The following is an 18,061-nucleotide window of genomic DNA, read 5'->3' on the forward strand; positions in this document are numbered from 1 at the left end:
ACCGATGATACTTCAGCCTCTCTCTGTTTGAACAGGCATCACTATGAAGTGTAGTGGTAGCAAATCATCTGATGTCAAAATCCTGTCAGAGGAGAGATGAGGAGTTTTGTTTTGAAACAAAATGTTGAACTGAGCCAAGTTGGTTTTGAAAAAGCTGACTTTTCATCATTGATTCAATCAACAGACCTGTAAAACTGTGTTTCTCCGCAAGGAATCACAAAAAAAAACACCTCTTTAAATCTTGTGTTTTACCAGAGATGTGCTCATAAGTTTCTTGGAGATAAATCATTGAGCATGAAAAAGCATAAAAAAAACAACTAATTGAAGAAAGATGTCTTAGTCAACTAAGACCAAAAGAACTGATTAGTGAACTAATTGACTAAGAGGGGAGCAGCCCTAATACTGATACTGATATAAATATTATCTTCGTAGAAAATGGCTGATGAAAGATATCGTTTTAATTTAGTGCGAGAGGATTTTACGTAACAGGACAACTATTTTTTCTACATTCACCAACTAACTCTGAATATTTGGCATGAGAAATTCTGCTATAGTCTCTTTTCACAGCAACCGTTTTGACATGTCATAGCAGGGTGAACACAGGTGCCCTGCTATTGTACATGCTGGCTCACTGGAGTGGCTGTGACACACTAAATAGAACGGGACCATAATCATTTGTATTAATTACGCCTGTGTTCACCCTGCTATGACATGTCAAAACGGCTGCTGTGAAAAGGACCCATTGGCGTCTGCCTTTAAAACTGGACCCCTCGCCCCGCTAACAGCTGTTCGCCCTCCCCTCCAGCCACCAGGTGCATGTGAAGGAGGAGCCCACTGACCTGGAGGAGGACAGTCGGTCAGTATCCCTCCTGGCCGGCGTCACACACAGCCTGGCAATGCAGAGCGACGACCGCGACCTGGAGGAGGATCTCCCCACCGAGGAGCTGGAGTAGGACCGATCCCAGACGGACCAGAGGGACGAGACATAGCGAGATCAATCCCTTGAGCCCTCTCGTCAGCTTGAAGAGGAAAAAGATAGCTACAGTACACTTAAGAGAAAAGAGAGAAAAAAAAGAGAATGTTTTTTTTTTGTTGTTTTTAAGAAAATGCAAGCAACCAAGGACGACATTGAGAAACTCCAAACAGGGTTAGATGACCTTTCAGACGCAAAAACTAAACTGTGGAGCACTGCTTTACATCCATGTGTTTCTTTTCCAACACTTGGCTCAGAGGTGTAACACCACTCAATGCAGACACACACACACACACACACACACACACACACACATTCACCATGTCTCATCATCCTCCCCTGGTCAAATCAGCCTCTGTGTAGAGACCCTTAGAGGTTTGGACACACTCTCTCCTCCTTGCCCGACCACTCTGCATACGCCCTCCTCGCTGTTGTCTCGGGCTGCCTGGCTAGCCGTTTTATCTCAGCTGAGAAGACACACACGTGTGTTTGTGTTCGAAAGAGAAAGACACACACACACACACACACAGGATCATGTGTATATAGATTTGGAGCAGTCACCAGGGGCTGTGCAGACCTCTCCTTCTTCCCCCTCTTTGAGTCAATCACTTGCTTTTTCATTTTCTTTGATTTGATTGAAATGAAACTGTCGGGCTTCAAGGCGGGAAGGAAGGAAGGACGAGCGCTTTCAAAGCTCAGCAGCGCTCCAACACTTGTGCAGATCTCCACGTTGGCGTGTGAACTCCACGGCGAGGCTGCGGCCCTGGTCCCTGCCCAAACTTCTGCCCCCCAGCAAGACACTTAGTGACGAACATCTTTTAAAACTCTTTGCTTCTAAGTGAGAAAAAAAAGACATTTTCCTACCCCCACCTCCACCTCCATCCCTTCCCATCCCCATCCCGAAAAGACTGCAGGAATAGGACCATTTGGTGCTGTCCTTCTCCTCTCCTCCGTCTGCAGACGGAGCGACGAGCTAGGAACACTTTGAGAAGAAAAGAGGGGAAGCAAAGAGAAACGAGGGAGGAAGCGTCTACAGAAATATTGTGACTAAAAAAGAAAACTGTTCATGATTATGGAGTATAACAAGAAAAAAAATGTGTGGTAGCTTTTGTCATTTCCTTTTTTTTTATTTGATGTTATTATCATTGTTTATTTTTGAGGATCAATATTTCCACGGTGGCGTTCTGTTTCGACGTACCTTTTCTAAGGATGCTGTTTTTTGTTTTTGTATTGTAAATTGTTTGATTTACTCTGGCTGTTCACACCATTCCAAATGAGTATTGGCAAGAAAAAAAAGAAAGAAAGCGCAGTATTGTCCCAACTTGTGATACCCGCCCCCCACTCCCGCCCCTCTCCCTTTCTGTCCCAATGTGTAGCAGGCAAGAAATTTGGAAATAGCACTTAAAGTTGCCATTATCCAGACAGATTATTTAACAGCTGAATCTTTTGTTTTTAAAATTCTCTCATTCACTTTTTTTTTTGGTTGTGTATTTAGTTGAGAAATATCAGTAATGCTTTAAAAAATATATATATTATTACTGCAGTCAGAGAATACCTCATCCCACAAAGGTTCTGCCTGGAACTGTGTCCAAATTGATAAACATATAAGGGGGAATTCTTTCCGTGGGACACCAAATGTGGCAACTCTGCTCAGCTTCGATTCAAAGCTCTATGGTTGTAATAGTTACTGTGTAGAAGCTATCTGCAATTCACTGTGTGAGTTTGTGTTAAAGGAATAGCACGTGAGATTTATTTTTTTGTTTGTTTTCCGTGAGCATAAAAGCATTACTTTTTTCTCTACAGTGCCATACCAAATTTAACATTTATTTTAATCTATTATCTGCTTATTCCCATTTTATTTTTGTTACAGGTAACCAAAGAAATATGTAGAAAACCAAAAACCCTGTAGTTTTATTTTGCCCTTTTTGAGTTTCCTTTTTCTTCTTAAAGAATTGGCCAAAAGACAACAAACCAGGAGTTTGAATTCTTATTATTGTATTCATATAAGTATTGTGTTGAAATTATACATGACTTACAGTGCTGACCATTCCGAAAACCAAAGTGTGTGAAGCAAAACTAGGATTTGGAGACATCAAAAAAGCTTTTACATGATAAGCGGTTACGAATGACTCACATTAGGTATGAGGCCAAAAAAAAAGTAGTATTAACAAACCTCGCACAGTTCCTCTGGAAAAACAAAAAGAAAGAGAAAAGCACTTAGAGGTGAAACCCTGTCTCTCCCACGCTCAGGCTAAACTGTGTTCCAAACACAATCCTATAGGACTGGCCCTGAAGACGAGGCACTCGTGAGGCATTTGAACACTTTTACAGGATACTTGTTCTGGTGCTGTCGTAACAAACATTTGGAGTTTTTCAATCTAGGGAACAAAACCTCTTGATCTGTATTCGCAGGAAGAGGAAGTGTACTGTAATGTGGTTACAAAAGTCACATCTTTGGACAGGGAGGAGTTATTCCAAAAAAACATATATATTACAATAAAGAGGGAACAACTTAAAAAAATAATACCAACGTAAGAGGAAAACAACCAAGGGACTAATTGAAAGTTGGGTTCATATTTTCATACTTTTTTGTCAAACTATCTCTTGCACTTCAGACGATTTTTCTTATTTAATGAAAGAACCTTTCTGATGACTTTGTGTTCAAACAGGACTGTTTCCTGTCACATTAGAGACTGATTTCTAACAAAGTACAAAGTGGCAGATAGAAACGAGATAAAAACCAAAAATAACACTACCTCCTTTTCAAAAAAACGGTTCAACACATAGCCAATGAGAGACTGAACTCTCTGAAATATTATTTTTTTTCCTCCATTCTTCCTCGATGATAATAAGGAATGCCAAAATTGTTGTTACACTTACTGTATGACTGACAAGAAAAAAAAAAAAAAAAGGTGATCCGGACTCCCTAACACATCCGCTCGAGCCCAAAAACATAGAGACGTTTCACTTTCCATGGATTTAAAAATGACTACCTCTCCTTAAACCACATCTAAAGCACTCTCTACGTCTCAAAGTGTGTTGTGAAGTGCTCACTATATATGAAAAGTTTTCTATCAGCTGTGTTAAAAAAAAAACTGACCATATTCCTGCACCCAATTAGCACTGAGCTCTGTGAACAGCCTCTCAACTGTGACTGTACGTGTGCATATTCATGATAGCTGGTCGTTAATGGCGGCGTTGCAGGGAGCTGGCTGTCGGTTTGGGTGATGATGGACAGAATATATCAGTGCCACTCACACACGCACACACACAGGGGTATAATAGAAGCAGGGCTATGGGTTAGTGCAACAGGAGGCTCTGACCATCCAGATATCCAAAGACCCACAACAACACAGCAGCACCCGCTTCGCCAAAACACGAGACGCCGAGAGGACTAACACACACTCAATGAAACTCATCACTACTACTAGTAATATCCAAACCAAGAGGAACTGCTGCATACAGTACATAGATGATCTCTGACTTGTGCTTTAAGGTACACCTGTAAACAAAGCTGTTTTATAAAGATGTAGATTGTTCACAGGTCGCCATGTAACACTTCTGTTCTTTCTCCAGCTTTGGCATAACATGATGTATTCTTGTATATTAACGCTTGACTTATCTCTCCGGGGCATTCTTTCCCTTTTTGATTTTTTTTTTTTTTCTTTTGCACCTGTTTAGCTATTGTAAAGCTTTCAGCTCTGATTCCTATACTGTACTGCTAATGCTGAAGTATATGTATTTATCATATTAAGTGCTGCAGGTATCTCGGTTTATTAGTTTTGTTTTTGTTTCCATTTTTTTCAGTTCTTCATAAAACGTCTGGGACGCTGATTTTTTAAGTGTATTATCTCTAAAAAAAAAAAATTAAAAGAATAAAAGTTAGATCAGTGGTTTAGGTAACACCTGTTTGTATATTTATCTTAGCTAGGTCTATTTTGATACTTTTTTGTCTCTGTACTGCATTTATGCATTTTTAAGGAAAGAAAAAAAACAAATGGAAAACAAACTAAAAAGTTACTTCATTATGTATTGATACCTCAGAAGGACTTTTTCTCAAAGACAGGACCAAAACCTCTGAAAAGAAAAAGAGAAAAAAATGTAAGAATATGTAGCCCCTCTCTTGCTTTAAAAAAGAAACAACAACGCGGAGCTCTAGAAAGATATTGCTGTTGGTCCTCTCAGGTGCCAATATGTGTCCCAGCTCCCTGTGACCCCTCCCTCTGACCCCTGACCCCTGTCATTCCTGTGCTGAACTCCGACCCGCAGAGCTGTCAATCATCTGCAGGCGCCGTGGGGGTGTCACTGAGTCACACACACCTGGCTGGTGGTGACCAGTCGCCAACCTCATCTCCCAGTCCCACAGAGGCCGATCAAAGCCCGACACTGTTGCATTTTTGATACTCCTCCTCTCGCGTAGTCTCAATACCAAAATGTGGAATGGCTCTCAGAGATGCAGCTCATCCTCTGACTACCAAAGGCATTGAAAGCAACCAGTCCAAACTCCTGAACTGTAACCAAACTGTAACCAAACCAATGCCACAACCTTAACCAAACAAAAACCAAGCTACTTCCAAAAGTCTCCATCGACTTCACTGATCACCTTTAGCTGTTATCTCTCGTATACATCCACGTAATGGTGTTGTAGGGCCGGCCTGCGTCCTATTGGCTGGTGACTGACTCAAAGGACACGGGGAGCCCAAATCCTGACTTGTGATTGGACAGTTCTGAGGTGTCATGTGAGGGGTGAGGGACTCTCAAAGTGGAGCCTGACGGTATTATCAAGTAGAGACAGCCAGAATCCGATGGAACTACCACTTCAGCGCTCCTCTGGTTAAACCTAAGGAATGTGTGTACATTTTCAGCAGTGACTCTCTGTATTGTTTCTTAGTTTCAGTTTACCTGTTTACCTCTCTTTATCCTTTGGTTTTTTTGTTCTGTTTCTTGTTATTTGAAAGTGTGACCCGAGGACGAGGCGGGGACAGGGACTGGGCGGTGGCTTTAGACAGACAGTGGAGCCCAGCCCTCTGACCCTCCACCCCGGGTAGCCATGTAATGCCAGTCACTGCCCTTTCCTTCATGCTGTATAAAAACACACACATATATCTGTGTATTTGTAACCTGAATCTTCTTGTGTCTGTCCATGCAGACAATAAAAAAACTGTACAGTAGGTCTAGTTGCATGTAATCTGTACTAATTATTGACAATGGCATTATAAAATGCAATAAAATACTTATTACACTGTCCCACGCTGCGTCCTTGTTGTTTCTTCTCCAGAGGAAGAAAGCAGTGGTGTTTTAGTTTTGACTTTTCCATTTCATTTTAGTTTAGTTTTAGTTAGTTTTAGTCAGAGTGTGTTTGCTAGTTTTGTTTAGTTTCAGTTTTTTCAGAAAGCTTTAGTTTTTGTTTTTATTAAGGCTGTCAAAGTTAACGTGATAACGCAAATTCGTTTTAACGCCACTAATTTCTTAAAGACATTAATGCATCATCGATCTTTCTGATTGTAGCGGGCTCAGTTTTAAAGCTAGAGTGAAGATACTGGTATCATATGAAACATGATAGCCTAACAAATCTATTGGTACCATATTATAGGAATAATAATAAATAATCACTCCAAACTTGCGTTAAATTTTGGCAAGGAAAAACTGGCATGGCCATTTTCAAAGGGGTCCCTTGACCCCTTAAGGGTACATTTTGAACAGATGAAAATGTTTTCGATTAATTGCAATTAACTATGGACAATCATGCGATTAATCCAGATTAAATATTTGAATTGATTGACAGCTCTAGTTAGTATATATTTAGTTTTACAGTAGTTCTAGTTTGTTTTTGTTAGAGCCAGCTATAATGTTTTCATTCACATATCTTGAGGTCAGAGGTCAAGGGACCCAGGACCAAGTTTTTCCTCACCAAATCTTCACTCTAGCTTTAAAACTGAGCCCGCTACAATCTTAAAATCGCAAGTTGCATTAAAGCGTTAAAGAAATGAATGCCATTAAAACAAATTTGCGTTAACGTGTTATTATTGACTAACTTTGATAGCCCTGATAATAACCTATAAATAACAACACCTCCACATTTGTCCTTTTCTTTTAGTGTAAAGAAGCACAAGTACAAATAATGAAGAATCCATAAACAGATGAACAGCCTGAGATGTCTCATTGATCTCTCGGCTACGATTAAAAACAGACAACAATTCGTTCATCTTCTCTGTTTTCAGTTGTCTTTTCAAGTTCTTCTATTTCCCGCCATGATGAGTCTGATAGTGGCGCCGAATATTATATTCCTTGAGCACTGAAAGGTGCTGTGAACACACCCAGCACACTGGCTTCCCATTGACCTCCGTGAACAAATATAAACTGATCCATATCTCTTGGAAAACCGAGACTGTGTGTGTCCACTTTTCTCCTTTTTTCCACCGGCGGCTCCTGCATGAACAGTAGCCCACGCTTGACAGTGTTGTGTCACGTAGCCTGTACGTAAGCACGTGGGACGTATAATAGCGTATACAGCGTAGGGCATGATGTTACTCTTATTAGGGCAGTGTGACAGTGGACAGTTAGGAATAGCAGGGCTTTTTATTGTAAATGTAGTGGGCCGGGTTGACCCTTTGGCGAGCCGATTCTGGCCCTCGGGCCGTATGTTTGATGACCTTCTTCTAAGGGGTCACAGGGCTAAAAGGTTAGGAGCCAAAAATACCCTTGAAACTATTTAAATACTTTCTTTTATGCTCTAGTACCTATAAAAATAATGAGCCTGCCCTGCAGTAAGACAAGACAAGACATCACACACAAACACAAACTGAAAATGCAGAAAATATACAGTATTAATTACAGCTACTCTAATTTTCACCGTGACCACTGCCAGAGTACTTGTAATATAAACGCCTGACTCCTGCCGACTCTAACCACTATAATTAAGGAAACCCAATCAAGGCAACGGCTGTTAACAATGAAGGAAGGCTGAATGTTTTGAGCAAATTTCCTCTTTGCATCTTTTTGAGTCATACTTTACAGATTAAAACTATTATAAAATGACACCTTTTGCACCAAATGTTAAAATCACATTATCCCAAAACACATCTAATATCCTTTCAATGAGAAACATTAACATTTTACACCGTATAGCATCATCTCCTGGAAAGTCAAGTCCGTTCAGTTTCTGTGGTTCAATGTCACGAGTGTTGACAGAAATTCATGCTGTCTAATTTTTTATTATCTTTTTACCCAGGAAATATCATTTCAATTTAGTTTTAGTTTTTCTTAAAGGATCTAGTTTTTATTTATTTTCAGTTTACTAAAAATATTTTTCACTGCTTATTTTCATTTTAGTTTCCGTTTTAGTCTATAATAACCCTGGTGGATGTGGCTCAGAGGTAGAGGTCAGCGTACCTGGACCTGCTACTCTTGTTAGGACAGCGTGACAGTGGAAAGTTGGGATTAGCAGTGCATTTTATTGAAAATGTAGTGGGCCCGATTGACCCTTTGGTAGGCCGGTTCTGGCCCTCGGGCCGTATGTTTGATGACCTTGTTTTTAGGGGTCATAGAGCTAAAAGGTTAGGTGCCAAAAATACCCTTAAAACTAGTTAAATACTTTCTTTTATGTTCAAATGTGTTAATGTATAACGTGCCAAAAATTTAATTTTCTTGTAAGAACTCTGTATGATGAGTTTTAACAACCGCTGTCTGTTTGCTGGTGGAGGGTTCATTATATTATGTCTTGAGGACAGCTGATAATTTGGCATTTTAATAGCTAAGGCCCGAAGATATTCATATAGAGAACACACTTCTTTTAGTTCATAGTCTTCATATAGAAAAACATGCACACAAACACATATAGACTTTAAGACTCTCTTGGGTGTTTTAAGCTACAGCTGAAAGTGTTATTTGTGCCTGAGTCATGTACTCTAAATTGAGCTGTGATGCTTCTATTGTTTTGTTCTTATTGTGCTATTGTCTCCTGTTGTAATGTTTGTGTTGTACTCATATTTTGTTATTTTTAATCATTTATCCAAGGTTTTGAAAGGTGCCATATAAATACATTTTCACTTACTTACTTACTTACTTACTTACGTACCTTAAAGAATGCCCATCACAGTTTATTGTTTACTTGTTTCACACATTAAAAAAAGACAAAATTGTAAAATACAATTCACATGAAAGGAATGTAAAATACATGTGAGGATGTGGTAGAAACCTATAATGGCTTATATAAAAAAGAAACACACCCAAAGGACATACAATACATAAAAATACTATCATGACAAACATCACCAGTACATTTTAGATATCAGTGTTCAAAACATCTCACATATAGAAATATACAGTGTAAAGTGTACGAGTAAAGTTCAAACAAAACAAGAAAATACAAAGAAGCAGGAGTAATTGCCATATTTAGAGTGACCATTTTTTTTCCAAATCAAATGTTTTTGTCAGCAGAACATTTCTATAAGTCTCTTTTTATACATCGACAAAAACGCAGAGGAATCTATTAAATGGACATTTAAATTTGATATGTTTTATACAGAGGAAGATGAAGATTCTCAGTCAGTCTGGTAATTATGGAATTGAGAGTTGTTAACAAAATAATATCTAAAACAATGAGGTAAATCTGCATCCTTATATCTCGCCTTAAACACAAATGTACAGGTTGATGTCAAATACTGTATAGTCAATAACTGCAATTTAAAAAAAAAAAAAAAAAACAGTATAGTAGTTAATTAATTCTACCTGACATGTAAACCTCATTAGACGACTGCTCAAATCTTAACATTTCCTAGAGTTACAGGTTGAGCCAGTGTGAAGCCTGCGAGGCCTCCAGAGAGGTCAGCATGTGTTGTGATACAGCGAGCGGCCACCAGGAGGAGTAAACAAACCGGACAACACAAGCAGCATCTCACAAACACAAACCTAGCAACAAACATCAGTGTGGTCCACTAACATGCTCCGACCAACAGGGTGGGCCAGAGAGTGCAGAACAGACACTATACCTGTAGTGATGGAGTGGATTACATGAACACAGGTGGCTGAAGTCTTATGAGATTATAGAATAGATGCTGAATATGGTGGAAAGTAGTTTTTGTGTACTTTTCTTTTCACTCTTCCCTTCCCCGTCTCCCTCTACCTCGCAGGTTTTGGCGCATGCCCTACAGCTTATCTTTAAACCTGCGTGGTGGATGGATGTGTTGCCACAGGGAGAAAAAAATGGAAACTGGCTGAATGTATTTTGGAAAGTTGAGACTTTGTTTAATCTTGTGCTTTTAGTGAACTTCTCCGATAGTCAGCTGGGAGGAAACTCACTCTTGACGCTTAAATCCCTGTGACATTTGGTTTTTGGGAGAGACCCCATCTTAAGCTTATTACAGACACACACATGCACACAGAAACACACTCACTGGCACGCACACACACCATGAATACTAAGCAGAAACTTAGCGCTATATACTCGTACAAGGTGAGCCAGGGTGCAGAGCAACACACAAAGAGGTTATTCTTGGCGTGGCACAGTAGTGTTTGGCATAAAGCGATGAATACATTTCTTAATACTCGTCTGCACAGAGTAGGTGTGCGTGTGAATGAGTGTGTGTGTTTGCAAACTTTGTATACATGTTTATGCATGCTTGTCTGTGCGTGTGCATGGACTTGCAATGCCAAATCAATATGCATGTGCGTGTGTGTGTGTGTGTGTGTGTGTGTGTGTGTGTGTGTGTGTGTGTGTGTGTGTGTGGAGGACTGCTATAGTCCCAGCAGCATGGAGAGCACTGAGGTCCAGGCAGACCCTGTGAGTCACAGAATAAATTTACGGAGCGCCATGCTAACATCTCTCTCCGTCTCTCCCCCGTTCACTCGCTCTGTCATCCTCCCATCCTCCCCTCCGTGTCTGTGGCTGAAGCAGTGGGCCGTCCACCCCCAAACTCAAAACAACACAACATACTGTGTATCCGCTGCTGCTGCAGCCACATGGATCTGTTTATTCAGTCTAATGAGCTGAGACTATTCCTTTTTCTTGTGTCTACTTTAAAAAAAAAAATCTATGAACTGATAACATTCAAATAGTGTAATTGCAACCTTGTGTTTTGTTGAGATTGGCTTTACTTCCTCAGTGCTTGGACCCCACTGCTGTATGTGTACAAATAATATTAGTAACTACAAAATCTCCTGACCTGATTAATATCAAATATGGAGAAACCTATTGAAGTGGTAACCCTTCTTTTTGGCACAAACTGTATGTATGTAAATGTATCTTAAAGGGGAGATTTTTCAAGTATTTGATACTCTTATCAACATGGGAGTGGGCAAATATGCTTCCTTTATGTACTTTATGTAAATATATGTAGATATTCATTATTGGAAATCAATTAACAATATAGAGCAATGAAAACTATTGTCCAGAAACCCTCACAGGTACTGCATTTAGCATAAAGAAATAAGCTCAAATCATAACATGGCAAACTGCAGCCCAACAGACAACAACAGCTGTCAGTGTGTCAGTGTGCTGACTTGACTATGACTTGCCCCAAACTGCATGTGATTATCATAAAGTGGGCATGCCTTGAGGTCAGAGGTCAGAGGTCAAGGGACCCCTTTGAAATGGCCATGACAGTTTTTTCTTGCCAAAATGTAGCATAAGTTTGGAGCGTTATTTAGTAGTATGACATGGTTGGTACCAATGGATTCCTGAGATTGCGTTAATGCGTTTGAAGAAATCAGTGGCATTTAAATGAATCTGCATTATACGCGTTAACTTTGACAGCCCTAATAATTAGTCTCCAAGTGTTAGTGTTTCTCAGGTAGAATAGGATTTTTCTCAGAGAAATCTGATGAAGAAGTGGATGAAACTCTACGACTCCATGTGTGGCAGAGAGAGAGAGAGAGAGAGAGAGAGAGAGAGAGAGAGAGAGAGAGAGAGCAAGAGAGAGAGAGAGAGAGAGAGAGAGGCCCAAGCTACAGAACAAAAGCATCTTTGTGAGTGATTGGAACCACATTTTCACCCTCCTCTTCCTCTCTCTCTGTCTCTCTCTCTCTTTCTCCGTCTCTCTCTCTCTCTCTCTCTCTCTCTCTCTCTCTCTCTCTCTCTCTCTCTCTCTTTCTCCTGTCTCTCCTCCAGTCACACCAAACTATTTAAAACCACTGAAACAATCACCGTTAAAAGTTTAGAATAATACTGTGAGTTGGTTTCAGCAGATACTGTCTGTGCTCGTGTGGCTCCAGTTTCACTTCTCTGTGAACACACAGTCTGTACTCTCTCTCTTTCTCTCTCTCTCTCTTTCTCTCTCTCTCTCTCTCGCTCTCTCTCTCTCTGCGTCTGTCTGGACTCTCTCCCTCTCTCAGTCTCTACGTTTCCTCCGTCTGATCCGCCCCTCCCACTCTGTGTGTGCCTGTCTGCTGATGGGATGCTGGGTAATAGAGGGTCTGGATGTGGCATCTCCTGCAGTCTGGTCAGAGGTGCTGGCGCAGCGGAGCAGCTCTCGCCTCAGTCCTCCAGTGCTGGCGAGGAGGTAGAGGAGGCAACCTGCTCTTTCTCTGCTGGATCTCAGCGGACTGGAAAGCCTCTGAAGCCTCAGAGGCCTAAGCCAAACAAAGAGCAGGTCTACGTGCTGTGGGAAAGGTAGAATTGCTTTCACTATAGTGAAGCATAACACGATTACCTGTGCGAGGACAAGTTGCCCTTGGTACAGCAGAACTTATAACTTCCCTTTATGCACTGGTACTTAAATATGGCCTTTCAGCTTGAGTTGTGACTCAGTTGCTGTAAAAAAAAATCAACTAAATAGTCAAATAAAAGGAAGAGCTATTACAGGATGGTGGTACTTACACAATATTTGCAATTATTTTAGTGTGGTGAGTATTAGAAGTGTTGGTTTAATGTTTTAATATAATGATGACCATCTCTTTCTCATATTCACTGAAAGCAGTAGTTCAACATTTTAGAAGCTACACTTATTAGATCGATACCACTGTCATGTCTCGTACCAGTCTGGTCTCCTAAAAATGATGTCCCCATACAACAAAACTGCATTGTCAGTTATGTTTCGAGGGCAACATATCTTCTCTCAGATTACATTTGTTGTTGACATATCACAAATACACTTCTAATCAGTCTGTAGAACTCAGCGTATAGGGAGTAAGCACTTATTTCCGTAACTTAACGTAACAGACGTGCTTATTTTAGGCCAAACCGTGATGTTTTAAACTTAAACACGTAGTTTTGTTGCATTTTTGTTTTGTTTCGTTTCAATTTACAGCGTTAATCACGTTGTTTAAAACTGCAACCGTAATCCAGGAGAAAACACGTTTCCCTCAAAACATAATTGAGAATGCAGTTTAGTTTTATGGGAACGTAATTTAGTAGGAGACCGGGTTGCTCGTACAGTAATTCTGGAGTCATGCAGCCACTTAGCTTAGCTTAGCATAAAGACTGGAAACAGGGGGAAACAGCTAGCCTGGTTCTAGCCGACTATCAGCACCGGGACCAGTAACTTCCTGGAGTCACTGCTGGTTTCCTGACAACTCATCCTGGCCAAGAAATCAACACGTTTTCATTCCAACTCGTCACATACTGACGCTTTGTCAGACCCCTCGGCGTCACTTTTCAGTCGCAGTAAACACATGGTTTATGTTGTGAATTAAAAAAAAATGCTTTCTCAGGTTTAGGCAACAAAACCACTTAGTTAGGTTTAGGGAAAAACAACATGGTTGGGCTTAAAATTACTACTTTTTACAGTAAAAATGTGACTTGATGTATTGATCACAGGATGAGAACAAACAGCTGATTGTACACTCTGTGTGTGTGTTTGTCTTTTCGTTCTTTAAACTGTCACTGTGTTGGAAAAATAGATACATGCAGCAAATTCCTAAGGTCCTGACAGGTGACACTCATTGCCCTTAAAGTCTATTTCAGTTTCTGTGTTGTATAGTCAACATAAATGGACAGAAGTGTCAGACAGACAGGACAATGTGAGATATACGACTGTGAGCATTCGTGCAAGGTTATAAATGTCGCCAAACGGAGAAACTCGGGGCTCTCAGCCCTGAACATTCATGTCGATGGTTGTTTGCCCACTTGCAGGTGTTTATTAAAACTTTAAAAGACGCTCTCTCGATTTTCGAGTCCTTTTTCACAGAAATTGCCTCCACAGTCACCACAGCACTTTCCCTGTGGATGGATTTACATTGTAGTTAATGGAAAGCCCGGTGCGTCTCATATCGCCATTAAAGGGTGACGAACGCTGACGGCTGTGACAAAGCGTCGGTATTTGACTCCCTGGGAATGACAACGGGTTGGAGAAATAGCACTGGCACATAACCCCTCCTGTAAAACATTGAATTGTAATTTTTACACTTCAGTTTTTTTGCGCATTTAACAAATGAGATATAACATGTTATTTGATCATCTTTACAGGTGCTGGAAGGTGGATTTTGTTGTAGCTGTTTCATATTTACTGAGCAGCCATGAGAGTGGCATCGATCTTCTCATTTGACCCCACAAGAAAGCAATTTCCCAAAGATGTTGAACTATTCCTTTAGAGGACAGTTATTACAGCTCAGGATCAGGGACGACATATAATCTACTGTTGCTGTTATTTCTGTTCCTCTGCACACAATAAAACACTCCTGTGTATGTGCCTGTGTGTGAATCAACAGCTGCTCCCATTTCATAATTGGAAGCTGATTTGATAGTCAGAGGTGAGGAATGTGGAAGGACGCTGCCATGTTCATCTGCTTGGTGCACGAGACCCTGGACGGTCCAGAGAGTCCTCGTTCACCTCGACAGGAAGCTGCCAGTTACTGTGGAACCAAAACAAAGGCAACCAGCAAAACTACGCTGTAACAAATGTGTTTAAAAATCATGATATAAGTTTTGATTAAATTACCATTGTGTATTTGTGAATCACCAACATGTGAATAAATATGTCAATACCAACTAAGCAATAGAAATTAAAGAGGACTTATTGTGCTTATTTTCATTGTGCTAACTTGTATTTCAGGTTTCTACAAGAACATGTTTACATGCTTTAATGTTTGATGTGATTGGTCTACCGAACCAAGCTCTTTGGACGCCGCTTGCTTTATTTGAGGGGGCGCCAAACTAGTCTCTCTGCAAATGTGTTACTTGGTGACATCACCACGTTACGGAAGAAAAAGCGGGACTTCAATCAAGGCGTTTCAGGCAGTTCAGTGTTTCTGTTGGGGAGATTAACTCTCTTTAGCGTGGACTTGGGCTTTGTAACTTTTAAGACCTTTTAAGCTGGGGACACACCAACCCGACATCAGAGAACTAGCGGTGATGAAGGCTGCCTGTTGCGTCGCCTTATATCGCCTTTGTTTTAGCTGACAAGTTGCACCCGAACACACCGCAAAGATTACAGCTAACGGACAGTTAGCACGTACGTTCTGCACCAGCGTGAGATGAAATAACTCTCCCTACCAACAGGCGGCGGTAGTCTGTATTCGTCATTCAAAAAGGGAAACCGGAAGACCGAGGACTGCAGATATACAAGCTGTTGTTATGATACGTACATGAAATAAAGTGGCTTCTGCCGACCATCACTCTCACTCACCACTTAGCTTCATTCCAGATTCGTTGTGAAAACATCCGTGTATTTAAATAATCAGATGAGATGAAGATGAAAAATGAGAAGGGCCTTCTTAATTTTACTCGTTGGCTTGCTTTCCTCATTTCCGTTTCTCTTCTCGTGCACTGATTCGTTTAAGCTGAACCGCCTATCAGGGTGATTTCTTTCACCGACGGACGCCACCGCCAATTCAAGATGCTGAATCAGCCAAAAAACTCCGACAAGGGCAGACTAGAGCCGACAGTGCAGGACACACTGAAAAAACTAGGCCGACAGACGCTCACCGATGGCCCTAAACTGTCCGACAGCCGACAGTCGGCTTGGTGTGTCAGGGCTTTTGTATACAAGCACAAAAACTATATAACACACTAAAGGAAAGGGGAAAAGCACAAAAACATAGTAGGTCCTCTTTAAAGCTATTGTGTTGTAAAGGGAGAACTGTGGGTGCGGTTGAATGGTGAAGAGTCAGTCACCAACGGAAGTAAGAGGATAGAGAACATGAGCTCTTTAGGAAGCTGATGACAAGAAAATGTCTCCGCTCTCATTGTTCAGCGCTGGAAGAGGTGGGGGCGACTGAATCTTGTACAAACACATGAGACTTTTATGTAGCCACGATGTAATGTCAACAGTCTTCACGGCCTTTTGAAGCTTGTATTTGGTTTATTTATGCGGGATTTCTGTTTTTATTGCACCATAATTGTACAGTATCACATTTAGCTGATGTGATGATATCAGATAAAAGAAGAGAATCTCCCTCATTAACACATTGTGATCCTGTGAATTAGCTGAAATGAGGGGGAATTTTTAATTTGATACAATTTGAGAGTGCTCTTGTTACATCCTGTTAAAAAAAAATCCCCAGCAGTCGATGACAAATTGGCAAGTTATGCATGTAAAGCAGCAGGGAGGGCGACTATTTGAAATGTGTTGATATGAATTAGCTCAAAGAGTCGTTGTCGTAGTGGCAGGATTTGTAAAAAATCATCCAATGGGTGACATTTTTACTTGAACAGCCTCTCTAAATTATCTGTCTTCATTTTCAATTTCTTTAAAAATGATTTATGTGTGACAAAATATTTGGATCATAAAGCTAGTCTGGTCTGCTCAGCTGTAAAGTAAGTAATATACATTATGCCTGTATTCTATCACAAACAAAAAGACAAACAGACAATCCTGTTGGAATAGATCTCTCTAACACTATCATTGCTCACACAAACTCTGACCCTTAAGCCCCACACAGAGCACGAATCCTACAAATAGTTCAGAGTCAAAGCCCGGCTGTCTCACATGAGTGATTGTACACACAAATTGAACAGGAGGTTATCAAGTTGTTAGTAAAAATGAAGCCTGTCTCAGAAAAAGCCTCAGAAGATTTGCTGCTGTGAATTAGACCTCGCGCCCCGCCACGCCTCCACACATCAATCACAGGAAAACACTCTCATCAGTGACACCCTCCAGGTGTCACCATGGCAGGAGCAGACATAGCCTGTCTGTCATGCGCTGTATTTCTCTGTATCATCATGTGTGACCCAAGAAACACAACTGATGATATGATTTGCATTGTAGTGAGCGGTGGTGATGTCACTGTGTGTAAAAGAATCATTTATTTTATCTAACCTATCCTTATTTTTTTAATATCAATAAGTAAAGACCATTCTCAATAACACCCTCAACAAAGTTGGAGATAAGTTGTGGTTTTAAATGAAATTAGGCTCATTCAGATCATTATTGTTGGTATTATGGTCCTATTCTCATTTATCTTGAGAAGTAAAATACACTAAATAGGCTAACATGGAGTGTTTTTATATTTGAAATGGTATGTGATAGAGTCTTCTCATTTATTTCTAAACATTTGTTGTCGCTGAAGTCAAGTATATGGAGGACCACAAGGGTCACGTAAATAATAATAGAGCATTTAATTGATGAAAGACTAATTGTACAATAAAAAAAATAGACATTAATAGATGTATCATGTATATATGAATAAATGGACAAAATTACAAAGTATTTCATTATTTGACATTTTAACGGGCAATTAAAAGAAGAATTATGAAAAGAATTTTACAATACAATACAATACAATACATTAATGAATTCATCAATAAATAAATAATGGAATTTAAAATTCTATTTGAAAATGCAGTTTAAAAAGTGAAATAAATAACTGGATTCACAAACTGAATTAAGAATACAGGTTTTAATCAGGCATTTAAAATGGCCACTCTTGTGGTCCTCCATACAAGTACAAGGGCGTTTTTTGTGTTGTTGTTTTTTTATCACTAATTTTACTTCTATTTACTATTTATCACAAGTGTAAAAACAAAAGTCACATGAAAAAATTCTTGATAATAAATCAGCAGCTGCGATACAGCAGAGAAGAAGATAAGATAAGATAAGATAAGATAAGATAAGATACGATAGAAGTTTATTAATCCCGAAGGAAATTCTTGTGCCAGAGATTGCTCAAAATTACAACAAAATTACAACAAGTTCAAGTGTATAAAATACAAGT

The 18,061-nt window shown here is 40.1% G+C and overlaps 1 protein-coding gene across 7 annotated transcripts in view; it reads left to right on the forward strand.

The window, feature by feature from the left end:
* The window catches only part of foxp4 (forkhead box P4), a 114,062-nt gene extending 107,842 nt beyond the window's left edge, over nt 1-6,220 (forward strand). For 6 of the 7 annotated variants that reach the window (XM_037772195.1, XM_037772213.1, XM_037772204.1 and 3 more), the window contains one exon: nt 806-953. In XM_037772195.1, coding sequence (XP_037628123.1) covers nt 806-953 — 148 coding nt within the window. Of the gene's footprint in view, nt 1-805 lie in introns of all 7 variants that reach the window. The other variant, XM_037772187.1, reaches the window with a different exon arrangement.
* The last annotated feature ends 11,841 nt before the right edge of the window (nt 6,221-18,061 follow it).

This window comes from Sebastes umbrosus, chromosome 1, assembly GCF_015220745.1.
Source record: "Sebastes umbrosus isolate fSebUmb1 chromosome 1, fSebUmb1.pri, whole genome shotgun sequence".
In the NCBI taxonomy this organism is placed as follows: domain Eukaryota; kingdom Metazoa; phylum Chordata; class Actinopteri; order Perciformes; family Sebastidae; genus Sebastes; species Sebastes umbrosus.